The 14,927-nt window shown below is 37.4% G+C and overlaps 1 protein-coding gene across 1 annotated transcript in view; it reads left to right on the top strand.

Annotated features, from left to right (window-relative positions):
- The first annotated feature begins 306 nt into the window (after positions 1-306).
- Positions 307-14,927, top strand: part of GTF3C3 (general transcription factor IIIC subunit 3) — a 39,813-nt gene continuing 25,192 nt past the window's right edge. The window contains exons 1-6 of the mRNA XM_003990991.5: positions 307-512; positions 1,379-1,490; positions 3,881-4,071; positions 4,947-5,070; positions 13,341-13,532; positions 14,062-14,227. Of these exons, the coding sequence (XP_003991040.3) occupies positions 411-512; positions 1,379-1,490; positions 3,881-4,071; positions 4,947-5,070; positions 13,341-13,532; positions 14,062-14,227 (887 nt within the window). The 5' untranslated portion in view covers positions 307-410. The remainder of the gene's footprint in view (positions 513-1,378; positions 1,491-3,880; positions 4,072-4,946; positions 5,071-13,340; positions 13,533-14,061; positions 14,228-14,927) is intronic.

Below are 14,927 nucleotides of genomic sequence, written 5' to 3'. Positions count from 1 at the left end.
GATCAAATTAATTTAAAGAACAAACATTCATAAAAGGAAGCAGATTAGGAGAATGAAGAATTGAGGGAAACGATCTAGATTAAGGAACATTTCTTTCAAGCATTTTTTTTTTTTTTTTTTTTTTAAACTCTCTAACCCTCTTAAACAATACATAACAATACATTTGAGCCAGGGCAGCAGGCGAGGACCCGAGCGGCCGGCTCCGCCCCTCCCTCGCCTCGAAGGCTGCCGGACCATATGCGCCTGCGGAACCTGAGCGCAGCGGCTGCGGCGCAGGCCGGGCCCGTTTCTCAGGAGGACGCCGGGTCGCTTTTCTCGCGCCCGGGAGCTGGGTAAAATCTAGGAAGCCTCGCTTTTTCCGGTTCTCTGTCCTGGTTCTTGTTGCTGCGTATTCGCACCCCGAAGCAGGAATGTCGGGTTTCAGCCCAGAGCTCATCGACTACCTGGAAGGGAAGATCTCCTTTGAGGAGTTCGAAAGGCGGAGAGAAGAGAGAAAAACCCGCGAGAAGAAAGTGAGGCGATGGCCAGGCCAGGATGCCCCTCACTGTCGTGTCGCCCTAATGCAGCTAGATGTGGGGGACCCAGACGACCCCTTTCGCTGTGATGGAGCGGGCCGGGACTTCCTAGCAGCTTCTTCCCCTTCTTACCCAAATGCGGGTTCTCACCTCTCATCCCTGTGTTAATCTCCTCTTAAGAAATATCTCCCACCAAAAAGCTTGTCTTTGTGGTAACCTCTTCTCTGTCTCTCTTCCCTCCTCCCCCACCCCCCTCCTCCCCCAACCCCCTCCTCCCCTACCCCGTCAGTGTTTCTGATTCTAGTAGTTTTGCCACCGATTCTTTTTGTGTTCGGGTGAGCAACTCACCTCTCTTCTTTAGGCCTCAGTTTACTTTTAAACCGAGGGGTTCGAGCTCCCATTTCTGAGGAGTCTCCCAGTGGTGTGATGTAATCTTCCACAAGAAAGCGAGTTTTCTTTTCTGATAAAATCTTCACTCATATTTTTTGATACTTTAGAATATCTGAACTTTACATATCCTTTCACTTATAAGAAGTCCGAGGGAAAACAAATATCGCACTCTTTGAAATTAATTGGTGGATTCGTTCCTAATTCATGCACCTAATAAAGACCCATCTCTTTTCATTTAAAAAGCTAGGATATACTGTGTAGATTCATGAAATAATCCAGATGTAGTAAATTATTTTTTACAAGTGACTGATTCAGGCAGTCGTGAGGGATGAGACTATGAAATGCTTTGACAGTATTCAAACTTATGCAAAGCTCAAGTTTTAAAGAAATAGAAAATGAGGCAAATGCCCTATTCCCATCTGGAGAGAACTAAATCTGCATTATTTTTTGGAATCATTAATTTTCAATCACAGAGTGTTCAGGAAAAAGGAAAGTTATCAGTTGAAGAAAATCCACATGACTCTGAAGTTCCATCATCATCAGGAATTGACTCCAGCAAATCGCAGGACAATGAGGTCAATGAAGGTATGTTAAAATCATTTGCTACTTGCATTAAATGTTACGAGTACCTAATAATTTAATGAAAACATTGTTTTTTTCATTGCAGTGGTATTCTGGATTATCTAGTTTGTCAGTAGCATAATAATAGTGCATGGCATATAATAGGTGCTTAATAAATATTTGATGAGGTTTTGAATACGGTGATGGTTAGTTTTGTGGGTTATTTTTGTGGAAAAGTATTTCAAATTGACATCAGTGTTTGGGAGCCTTTGTAGAGTCACAGTTTTTTAAACTGGCCCTTTTGGTTACTAATATTTCCAGACTATACTCCCCCAATGGTAATGATTTATGCTTCTAAACAAAGTAGCTTCCAAACCACTGCATTAGTCATAGGAGATAAGATAAAAAAAATGCCAGTGTGGAAGTCCAGTTGGCTGCCCCAGAAGGGTCCTTACACACAGTATAGATTTCTTGGTATGCTGCCTCGTTCGAGAATCCAGTCCTCAGCTCTGCAAGTGCAGATACCAGATTTGGTTAGTCCCATCTAATTACAGCCATCAGAGTCTAATTGATGAACTAGTTTGCAAATTCATTAATTTCCAGTGATTGACATACCTTCCTCGTGAACAGAATACTGATAATAGTTCATAGTATCTATTTACCCATGACAAGTTATGTGGGATAGTGAAATGTCAATTAGAATGTAGCTTTGTGTATAGTATCTGAATGAGAACTAAATTAAACTTTCTAGTTCTAGGGGGTAGAAGTAGAGGCTGGTTCTTTTCCCTGTGAATAACTCTTTTTACACAGAGTTTACATGCAGAAAACCAGCTTTATTCCTGCCTCCTTGGACCAAGTGGAGGTTTCTATTGCTGATAGAAAACTACGAGTAATTTTTGTATATTAACCTTGTATCCAGGAACCTTGCTTAATTCATGTATTCTGGCCGTATGTATGTATATTCTTTTGGATCTTCTGTGCACATATTCTTACATTTATTTAGGATGTTCACAATTCTTGAAGCTGGTCATTATGACTTTTTAAGAATGATTACTTATTTGTTGTTCAGAATATGTGGGTTTTTAAAAATTTTTGTCCTTCCTCAAACATATTAACTATCTTGTCTATCCAGCATCTTTGGGATTTGACGTATTTCATGTAAGTGAATAAGCTTGCAAGTTTTTTAATACAATTATGTAAAATTATATAAAATGTATATAAAATTTTAACTGTTTCATTGGAGTTTTTCTAAAATATGTTACATGTCTCTGCTTTAACAGAAAATTGGCCTCAAACATAAGCATTACATGATCATTTAAGGTTATCATTATGAACTTGCAAAAATTATTGTACTATTAGTGGCATCCTCAGATACAAATGAATTATGTCATATTATTTTGTTCCTGAAATGATAATACTATTTTAATAATAGCATCTATTAAGCTTTTACTGTATCCTGGGCATTATTCTAAGTGCATATATATAAAAACTCACCTCATCCTTAGAGTAAGCCTAAAGCAGACATTATTATTATGGTACTGTATTTATTTATCTACCTATTTATTTAAATGGTACAACCACTATTTATGTATGTTTGTGTGTATGTATGCATATAAGCTCTGTGCTCAGCATGGGGCTTGAACTCCCAACCCCAAGATCAAGAGTTCTTTGGTCTTTCTGACATTATTTTTAAAAAAAAAAAATGTTTTTTTAATCTTTATTTATTTTTGAGAGAGAGAGAGAGAGAGTACAAGTGGGGGAGGAACAGACTAGGGAGACACAGAATCTGAAGTAGGCTCCAGGCTCCGAGGTGTCAGCACAGAGTCCAACGTGAGGCTCGAACTCATGAACCATGAGATCATGACCTGAGCCAAAGTCAGACGCTTAACCGACTGAGCCACCCAAATGCCCCTGTCAGACATTATTATTAACCTCTTTTACAAATGAGGAAACTGAGGTTCAGAGAGCTTCAGTAATTTACCCAAGGTTATACAGTTAGTGATAATTGGAGATGAAGTTTGAAATCAGACAGCTTGACTCTGGAGGCCTTATCTTTAATCACTGTGCTATGCCACCTGGTGTGTACCATCAGACTTGTTTAGTTTTTAGGTCTGTGTCTTACAGTTCTTTTATTTTTTTTTCCTCTCTGCTTTTAAGTGTTAACTATATACACTTCTGATTTCCCACTTAATTCTCCTGTACATCTTAATGAGGCCTAAAGGTTGAGTCAGCAGTTCCTGCAGAGTAAAATATATGACTTTGTAACAGATTTCTTCTTTGGGTTGTGTTTTGGAATGTTTGTTCTCTACTTTTACTTCCAGAAAATACTGGATTATTTTTTTTCCCTTTTGACTACCGAGTGTTCTAATGGGTTTTTGTTTGTTTGTTGGCAATCTGCATGTGTCTTTCTTCAGGAGAAACGTCAGATGGAGTCAGTAAATCAGTTCACAAGGTCTTTGCTTCCATGCTTGGAGAGAATGAAGATGATGAGGAGGAAGAGGAAGAAGAAGAAGAAGAGGAAGAAGAAACACCTGAGCAACCCACTGCAGGCGATGTGTTTGTATTGGAGATGGTTCTCAATCGTGAAACCAAGAAGATGATGAAAGTAAATAATTTATTTTAGTTTTTATAAACATAATGTAAAAATGTGACATAGTAATTGAAAAAGAAATCTTTAAATTATACGTATATTTGGAAGGAATTCAAACTGTAAAAAAGGAAATATCATGAGACAACTGTTATGTTTCTTTTTTTTTTCTTTTTATTTATTTTGAGAGAGGGAGAGAGCCTGTAAACATGAGCAGGGAAGGGACAGAAACAGAGGATCCGAAACAGGCCAGTGACATCATGACCTGAGCTGAAACCAAGAGTCAGACGCTTAACTGACTGAGTCACCTACTTTCTAATGTTTCACTATAGAGGTTTTTTAAAATGTAAAACCTTAATTATTGCATGTGTCAAAATATGCTATAGTTTTGCTATTAAAAGTTCCATATTATAACTTTTTAACCAACTTTCTTCTGAGTAGATAAATTAGAAGGAAGGAGGATCTTCAGTAGGTTATAAGTTTAGTGGCACATAAATCCATTTTGCAACATCAGGTTCTACATTTGTTATTATTCTAGTTAGTAATTAATAATTCTTGACCACTTTGATTTTTACTTTATATACTTCACTGTGGTTTGAACTTTCTACTGTAGGAAGTTTGTTTTAGTTTTCTGAGGTGTTCCTTTTTGGAGAATGTTACACAATATTTCTTTTTCTTCTTGAGATTAGTTTTAGACTTTTTCCTGAAATATAGACTTTAATATTAATGGGTTAGAATTATAGTCATTTAGTCCTTATTTCTCAATTTAGAATATTGAGAAATTTTAAAGGGAAATTTCAGTTTCATTATGTTCTGCATTTATTAATTTGGTTGGAATTGAAATCTAAGACACTACTATATTTTAGTCTAAATGTCATTTTTTTTCTATACAGGAGAAAAGACCTCGAAGTAAACTTCCCAGAGCTCTGAGGGGTCTCATGGGTGAAGCCAACATTCGCTTTGCTCGAGGAGAACGGGAGGAGGCGATATTGATGTGCATGGAAATCATAAGACAAGGTGTTTTCTGTAGGGGGGATTATTGACAATAGCAGTTTAATAGTGTGCCTTAAAACAAGTGGATGAGCCCTTCACTGTACTATTTGGAAAAAATATTCAGAAGCTTGGAAATGATTGTGATAATAGTGATTTGCCATTTTTCATTTTCAGTAGAAATCATTACCAAGAAAATGAAAATCATGGAGTATGACTTAATGAAATATTAATATTTATTGAACTCATATAGCCTTTTTTTTGTTTTTGTTTGTTTTTTAATGTTTCATTTTGGGGTTTTTAGACTTTTGGAGCATTAGTGTTTTTTTTTTTTTTTAATTTTTTTTTTTCAACGTTTATTTATTTTTGGGACAGAGAGAGACAGAGCATGAACGGGGGAGGGGCAGAGAGAGAGGGAGACACAGAATCGGAAACAGGCTCCAGGCTCTGAGCCGTCAGCCTAGAGCCTGACGCGGGGCTCGAACTCACGGACCGCGAGATCGTGACCTGGCTGAAGTCGGACGCTTAACCGACTGTGCCACCCAGGCGCCCCGCATTAGTGTTTTTTAAATATGACACGTGTTGAAACCACTTAAAAAGTGTTCTTTTTTTTCTTTCATTTTCCAGATTAGGCAGAGCTAGATTATTTTAACCTACTTTTTGGTAAAAGACACAGTTTACATATGTCATTTTTCATTAAACTGCAAATCTTGGGCTCATTGAAGGATATCTTCATAAGTGACTCTTTGATTAATCACTTATATTTGTCATTTTGTTTTCCTGATGCGTTGCCAAATGGTGACCTGTGTAGTGGCTTGGATAATTGTAATAAGGTGAACTGTTCATTTATCTTTTCAGTATTTTGGCATTTCATCTTATCTGGGCAAGGGTCCTTTTAGAGGTCTTTGTTTTTTTCTTTGTTAATTTTATTTTTTTCATCATGATAAATGTACTCTTTAATCCCTATACCCTCTTACCCCTATCCCCTGACCCACCTCCTTTCTGGTAACCATCAGTTTGTTCTCTATTAAGAATCTGTTTTTTGGTTTCTCTCTCTCCCTCTTTTTTTCTTTGCTCATTTGTTTTGTTTCTTAAATTCCACATATGAGTGAAATCATATGGTATTTGTCTTTCTCTGACTGACTTATTTCACTTAGCTTTATACTCTCTAGCTCTATCCGTATTGCAAATGGCAAGATTTCATTTTTTTTATGGCCAAGTAACACTCATTCACACACACACAAACCATCTTCTTTATCCATTCATCTATTGATGGACATTTGGGCTGTTTCCATGGTTTGGCTGTTATAAATAATGCTGCTATAAACATTGAGGTATATGTATCCCTTCAAATTAGTGTTTTTGTATTTTTTGGGTTAATACTCAGTAATACAATTACTGAGTCATAGGGTAGTTCTGTTTTTATTTTATTTTTAAAGTTTATTTATTTATTTTGAGAGAGAAAGTGAGTGGGGGAGGGGCAGAGAGAGAGGGAGAGAGAATTGCAAGCAGGCTCCATGCCTAGTACAGAGCCTGATGTGGGGTTTGATCCTACAACTGCAAGATCATGACCTCAGCCAATATCAAAGAGTTGGTTGCCCACCTCACTGAGCCACCCAGGTATCTGCCCCCCTCCCCCTTTTTTTTTAATAAGCTCTACACCCTACATTGGACTCATGACTCCGAGATCTGGAGCCACATGCTTTACCAGCTGAGCCAGCCAGGTGCCCTTGGGATTGTTTTCTTGATTTCACTTTCTGCTGCTTCCTTATTAGTATATAGGAATGCAACAGATTGATGTACATTGATTTGTATCCTGGGACTTTACTGAATTCATTTATCAGTTGTAATAGTTTTTTGGTGGAGTCTTCAAGTCATCTACAAATAGAGTTTTATTTCTTCCTTACCAATTTGGATGCTCTTTATTTCTTTATATTGTCTAATTACTGTGGCTTGGACTTGCAGTACTATGTCGAATAAAAGTGATGAGAGTGGACATCCTTGTCTTGTTTGTGATCTTAGGGTAAAAGCTCTCAGTTTTTTACCATTGAATGTGATATTGGTTGTGGGTTTTTCATATAAGGCCCTTATTATGTTGAGGTATGTTCCCTCTAGATCTGCTTTGCAGAGGATTTTTATCATGAGTGGATGTTGTACTTTTTCAAATGCTTTTTCTGCATCTGTTGAAATGATCATGTAGTTTTCACCCTTTCTCTTATTGATGTGATGTATAATGTTGATTTTTTGTGAAAACTGAACCACCCTTACATCCTGGGAATATCCCATTTGATTGTGTTGTATGATTTTTTAATGTATTGTTGGATTTGGTTTGCTAATATGTTGAGGATTTTTGCATCTGTATTCATGAGAGATACAAGCCTGTAGTTCTCTCTTTTTGTGGTGTCTTTATCTTGTTTTGGTATCAGGGTAATATTGGCCTCATAGAGTGAATTTGGAAGTTTTCCTTCCTCTTATATTTTTGGAATGGTTTGAGGAGAATAGGTATTAACTCTTCTTTAAATGTTTGCTAGGGGGCACATGGGTGGCTCAGTCGCTTAAGTGTCCAACTCTTGGTTTCGACTTAGGTCATGATCTCACAGTTTGTGAGATCTAGCCCTGCATCAGGCTCTGTGCTGACAGCATTGAACCTGCTCGGGATTCTTTATCTCCCTCTCTCTCTGCCCCTCCCCTGCTGATGTGTGTGCATGCACACTTGCTCTCAAAATAAATAAACATAAAAAAAAATAAATGTTTGGTAGAATTTACCTCTGAAGCTGTCTAATCCTGGACTTTTTTGGTTTTTTGATTACTGCTTCAGTCTCATTACTGCTATTGGTCTGTTCAAAATTTCTATTTCTTCCTGCTTCAGTCTTGGTAGGTTATATGTTTCTAGGAATTTATCCATTTCTTCTAAGTTGTCTAATTTTTCGACATAAAGGTTTTCATAATCTTCTGTTACAATTTTTGTATTTTTGTGGTGTTGGTTGTTATTTCTCTCCTTTCGTCTGTGACTTTGTTTATTTGGGTCCTCTCACTTTTTTTTTTTTCCTTTTTTTGATAATTTTACTAGAGATTTATCAATTTTGTTGATCTTTTCAAAGAACTTAGCTCCTGGTTTCATTGATCTGTTCTATTTTTTTTTTTTAGTTTATCATTTGTTTCTGCTCTAATTTTTTTTTTAAGGTTTTATTTTTAGGTAATCTCTGTACCCAGTGTGGGGCGTGAAATCACAATCTGAGATCAAGAGTATTGTATACCCACTGAGCCAGCCAGGTGCCCCTCCACTCTTATCTTTATTATTTCCTTCCTTTTGCCGGGTTTGGGTTTTATTCTTCTTTTTCTAGCTTCTTTAGATATAAGGTTAGGTTGTTTATTTGAAAATTGTCTTGTTTCTTGATGTCCTGTATTGCTATAAACTCACTCTTAGAACCAGTTTTGCTGTGTCCGAAAGATTTTGGATCATTGTGTTTTCATTTGTTCCCGTGTAGTTTTTGATTTCTTCTTTGATTTCTTGGTTGACCCACTTACTGTGTAGTAGCATGTTATTTAGCTTCCATGTATTTGTGCTCTTTCCAGATTTTTTCTTACAGTTGATTTCTAGTTTCATAGTTTTGTCGTCAGTAAAGATGCGTGGTATGACTTCAATTTTTTTTTAATTTGTTGAGACTTTCTCTGTGGCCTAAAATGTGATCTGTTCTAGAGAATGTTCCATGTGCACTTGAAAGGAATGTGTATTCTGCTGTTTTATTATGAATGTGTGTGTTAAATCCATCTGGTCCAGTGTGTCATTCAGAACCACTGTTTCCTGATTCTCTGTTTGGATGATCTGTCCATTGTTATAAGTGGACATCACTTACATCCTCTACTACTATTGTATTATTACTGGTTATTTCCTTTATATTTGTTATTAACTGTTTTTATGTATTTGGGTGCTTCCATGGTGAGTGCATAAATATTTACAATTGTTATATCCTCTTGTTGGATTGGCCCCCTTATTATTATATAATATCCTTCTTTGTCTCTTTTTAAAATTTTTAAAAATGTTTTTATTTATTTTGAGACAGAGATAGAGAGTGAGTAGGGAAAGGGCAGAGAGAGAGGGAGACTAAATCTCAAGCAGGCTCTGCACTGTCAGTGCAGAGCCCAATGTGGGACGCAGAGCCCAATGTGGGACGCAAACCCACAAACCATGAGATCATGACCTAAGTTGAAATTCAAGAGCTGAATCCTTAACCAACTGAGCCACTCAAGCTCTTGTCTCTTGTTACAGTCTTTTTTTTTTAAATTAAATTAAATTAAATTAAATTAAATTAAATTAAATTAAATTAAATTATATATATTTTTGTAGATTTTATTTTTTTTTTAAGTAATCTTTACACCAAATGTAGGGCTCATACTTACAACCCCGAGGTCAAGAGTTGCATGCTCTAGTGACTGAGCCAGACAGGTACCCCAAACTCTTTGTTTGAAAGTCTGTTGTCTTGCTACCCTGGCTTTCTTTTAACATCCATTTGCACGATAAATGTTTCTCTATCCCTTCACTTTGAATCTGCAGGTGTCTTTCAATCTGAAATGAGTCTTTTGTAGGCAGCATATACATGGGTGTTAATTTTTTATCCATTCTGTCACACTGTCTTTTGATAGTGGCATTTAGTCCATTTACATTCAAAGTAATTATTGATAGATATGTATTACTATTTTGTTACTTGTTTTGTGGTTGTTTCTGCATATTTTCTCTGATTCTTTCTTTTCTTGCTCTTTCATGGTTTGTTGGCTTTTTTTTTTTTAAAACTGTTTAATGTTTATTTCTGAGACAGAGAGAGACAGAGCATGAGTGGGGGGGGGGGAAGCAGAGAGAGAGAGGGAGACACAGAATCCGAAGCAGGCTCCAGGCTCTGAGCCATCAGCACAGAGCCTGATGTGGGGCTCGAACTCACAAACCGTGAGATCATGACCTGAGCCGAAGTCGGTCGCTCAACCGACTGAGCCACCCTGGCGCCCCGTTGGCTTTTTTTAATGATATACTTTGATTCCTGTCTCTTTATTTTTTTGCATATGTATTACTGTTTTTTTATGTGTTTGGCATTAGGTTCGCATATAAAATCCTTTGCAAATAGCAGTCTATATTAAGTTGATGGTCACTTAAGCCCATTCTTATCTCCCCTCCATGTTTTAGATACATAGTGTCATATTTCACATCCTTTTATTTTATGAATGCTTTGACTTATTTTTGCAGAAATATTTTTACTTTTGTGTTTTTTACTTTTCATACTTTTTTTTTTTTAATAAAATTTTTTTTTTTCCAACGTTTATTTTTTTGGGACAGAGAGAGACAGAGCATGAATGGGGGAGGGGCAGAGAGAGAGGGAGACACAGAATCGGAAACAGGCTCCAGGCTCCGAGCCATCAGCCCAGAGCCTAATGCGGGGCTCGAACTCACAGACCGCGAGATCGTGACCTGGTTGAAGTTGGACGCTTAACCGACTGCGCCACCCAGGCGCCCCACTTTTCATACTTTCATGTAGGGTCTTTCATTTGCATTCAAAGAGTCCCCTTTAATTTTCTTCTAGGGCTGGTCTAGTGGTGATGAACTCCTTTATTTTTTGTTTGTCTGAGAAACTTTTTATCTCTTCTTCCATTCTGAATAATAGCCTTGTTGGATAGAGTATTCTTGTCTACAGATTTTCCCCTTTTAGCACTTTGAATATATCATGCCACTCTCTTACAGTCTGTAAAATTTCTGCTAAAAAATCTGATAGCCTCATAGGGTTTCCCTTGTGTGTAACTGTCTTCTTTTCTCTTGCTATTTTTATATTTTTTCCTTATTAGTGCACTTTGCTATTTTAATTACTATGTGTCTTGGTGTGAACCTCCTTATTGAATTTTTGGAGGTATCTCTGTGCCTCCAGGAGCTGGATCTGTTTCCTTCCCCAGATTGGGGAAGTTTTCAGCTGTTATATCTTCAAATAAAATTTCTGCCCCTTTCTCTCTCTTCTTCTGAGATCCTTATAATACACATGTTATTATGTTACTATGTTATGGTTGATGGAGTCATTGAGTTTCCTAATACTTCCCAATTTGCATAATTTTCTTTCCTCTCCTTTGCTCAGCTGGGTTACTTACCATTACTGTGTCTTCTAGGTCATTAATTTGTTCTTCTGCTTTATCTAGCCTGATATTCCATTAAGTGTATTTGAATTTCATTTATTATGTTCTTCATCTGTGATTGATTCATTTTTAGCTCTGTGTTAAGGGTCTCACTGATGTCTTCCATTCTTTTCTCAAGTCCAGTGAGTATCTTTATGATCATTACTTTAAATTCTGTATCAAGCGTGTTTGTATCCATTTTGCTTTGGTCTCTTGCTGTGGTTTGGTTCTATACTTTCATTTGGGAGATACTTCTCTGTCTCTTCATTTTGTCTGACTTTCTGTGTCTGTTTCTTTATGTTAGGAAAATCAGCTACTTCTCTTGCTCTTAACGATAATATCCTTATGAAGAAGAGGTCCTGTAGTGCACTGTAGTCCAGTGTCCCCTGTTCCCCAGGGCCTCCGTGCTTCAGGGAGTGTCTCCTATATGTGTCTTGTGTGCTCTGCTGTTGAGTCTTGGCCTCTTTTTCTTTCAGTTCAGTTTTCTGCAGAGGCTCTCTTTGCCTATTGTGGGCATTGTTTGGTCCCCAACAGAAGTGGATTGCATTTTAACAAGGTGTGCAGTGGTCTGCTTGCAAAATGAGACCTGCCACCACTTGCAGCTGCCGCGTTTGAAGTCCCACACAACTTGCAGGTTGGGAGATGTGGTGTCTGTGGTTTGCACTGATCTTCTGGGGGAAGGGCCTGTAACGGGGACTAAGGCCAGCTTGGCTAGGAAGGGTGGATCTGCCAAAGTGCAAGGGGGCAGGGCTTGCTTTAAACAAGTTAGGTAGCGAGTGTTGGTTCCTGCAGGTGGTTGTTTTTTATGCTGGGGGTAGATGGGTAGGGAGATGAAGCCTGCTAGCTCCTTTGTTCGTGGAGGGGTCTCCCCGTGATCCCTGTCTCTCTGGGACGTGCTCTGAGATGAACAAATCACTCTCCCTTCCATCTGCCCCTGGTGTCTTTCAAGCTGCTGGTTCTGCATGGTATCTGCATGGCCTGTTTTTTGTGCTATCTAAGGGTAGGGACTTTGCTTGCTAATATCCTCTCGGGTCTCCTAGAGCCATGCTGGTGGATTTTTTAAATTGCAGACTTTAAGTCCCATTGGTTATAAGAACTCAACGAAACTTGGCTCCTCTCGCTTTCAAAGGCAAATATTATGGGGATTCACCTCACCATTTGTGGGCTCTCCAGTGTGAAGGTTCCTTCTTTGCACCACTGGCTTCCTTCCTGTTGCAGACGGCCCTCTTTGTCTCCCAGACTGTGTCTTCACACTTCATACCTTCTTCATTGTGACCTCTTCTATACCTTTTATTGTGGTTTTTGTTCTGCCGGTCTTGAGATCGTTTTCTGGATTATTTATGCTGATATCAGTGTTATCTAGTTGCATCCATGGGATGAAGTGGGGTTAGGGTCCGCCTACTCTACCATGGTCTCAGCCAGCCTTCTGAAAGCTTGTTAAACATTTCCTGGATTGGAGCACCTGGCTGGTTCAGTTGGTAGAGCATGTAACTCTTGATCTTGGAGTTGTGAGTTTAAGCCCCACATTGGGCATACAGTTTACTTTAAAAATTTCCTGCATTGCTTATTAGGATAACTTGAGGTCACTGCTTTTTCTTTTCTATCTGAGAAACAAGATTAACCACACTTTTTTCTTGAGAATATTTTGTTTGGTTCCTACATTGCAATATTATCTTTTCCTTTATATTAGTTTATAGTTGTTTATTTTTGACAATAACTTTGACTTTAATTCCTTGTGATTTTAGAACTTCATTTCAGAAACATTTCAGAAATGCAGATCAACTATTCATTTTGATATCCTGGATTTAGGTGCAGTTTAGATATCCTCAGTCCATTCATTCCGTATGCCTGTGTTTGTTGGATCATGAAGATTCAACACTGATGTGCTGATGCTCATTGGGATGAATTCACTCAGTTATTAAGCCATGTTTAGCCTTAGCAAAGGGGGATTTTCATTAGGAGCACATAGTGGAGAATAGAGTTTTTCATGAAATGATACCTTCTAAATTCCATCAAGTAGTTTGTATAATTCTGCTAGGGTGTTTAAAAGAGTTTAATTATTACAAGATCATAATTTGAGCCATAGGATTGCATCATCTCATGCTTCTTTCCTCAGTCAGTGGAATTTGTTTTTTTTAAATTCATTATAGCTCCTCTGGCTTATGAGCCATTCTCTACTCTGGCCATGATATATGAGGACCAAGGTGACATGGAGAAGTCTCTGCAGTTTGAGTTGATTGCTGCACATTTAAATCCCAGTGACACTGAAGAATGGGTTAGATTGGCAGAAATGTCTCTGGAACAAGATAATATTAAGCAGGCTATTTTTTGCTACACAAAAGGTAATTAAAATGTTTTTCTTATTTTGTTTGATAAAAGTGTTACATAATATATTTTTTCATAATTGTACTTGCTACTCTGGGGTGATGTTAGCTGAAATGTATTTATTCCTTGTATTCTGTCGTCCCTATATTCTGTCATCCCAGGGTTAAGTATTTGGAGCCTGTCTGCTTTCATGTTTATCAGCAACTTTATAGTGTGAGCTAATATGGCACAAAAGTTGGTAGAACACTACCTTCAATTTCCTACTGAGATCATTGTTGGTTCTAAGCTGTTCCTTGAGGGTTAACATCACACTAAGTTACCAAATGAAGATTAATGTAGAGATTCAGGTTCTGTCTGGTCTTAGAGTAAACCCAACTGAGAGTTCCTGTGAAGATAGATTTGTTCCAGAGTAACCCACTTAGTTCTATTAGACAATTAGTTTAGAGCATTCATTTAATTTTCTGAAAAGAGAATTGGTCATACCCAAGTATCATGAACACCTTTTTGTGATAAATCCATAATTTGTATTCTCTTTTTTCTTTTTAGCTCTTAAATATGAACCTACTAATGTCCGTTACCTGTGGGAGCGATCAAGCCTTTATGAACAAATGGGGGATCATAAAATGGCAATGGATGGTTATAGGCGTATTTTAAACCTTTTATCTCCATCTGATGGAGAACGTTTTATGCAGTTGACTAGAGATATGGCAAAGTAAGTTTGGAGTGAAGTATATATAGATGCTCCTGATAATCATCTTATTTTACACGTCAAAGCACATATTTGAAGTAGAATATATTTTTTATTGAGGTTAAAAGAAGTGTTTTATTTCCTATATTTTATATTGTGCTTAAATATAGAGGTGGGTTTTTTTTTTCAGTAATTTTCTGTTTCCAAGTCAACTGTGTGATTACTTAGAAAAATTTGTATATACAGTTACCTTCAAGTGTTCTGAAGTTTAAAAATGGGGCGTGTTCTAAAAGGATGATTAGGTTCCTAGGTTTCCATAACTTAGTTGATGTACATTTGCAATAATATTAGATTAGTTGTAAATATGCTATTGAAATGTTTGTGGCCTGGGGTTTTCTATAATTGTATCTTTAGTTAGTACTAGAATAACATCTTAAAACAAAAATTTTTCTTTGTGGTTGACACAGCACTGACTGTGGTATATATTTTATTTTAAAATATCCCATTTTCAATGATGTGGATGGAACTAGAGTGTATTATGGTACGTGAAATAAGTCAGTCAGGGAAGGACAAATACCATGATTTCATTCATGTGGAATGTAAGAAACAAAACAGATTAACAAAGGAGAAGGGAATAAAAAGAGAGGGAAGCAAACCACAAGAGACTTAACGTTATAGAACAAACTGAGGGTTGATGGAGGGAGGTCAGTGGGGGATGGATTAG

This window comes from Felis catus, chromosome C1, assembly GCF_018350175.1.
Source record: "Felis catus isolate Fca126 chromosome C1, F.catus_Fca126_mat1.0, whole genome shotgun sequence".
NCBI classification, from domain to species: domain Eukaryota; kingdom Metazoa; phylum Chordata; class Mammalia; order Carnivora; family Felidae; genus Felis; species Felis catus.
The sequence above is the reverse complement of the archived record's forward strand: the minus strand, read 5'-3'. Positions and strand labels throughout refer to the sequence as shown.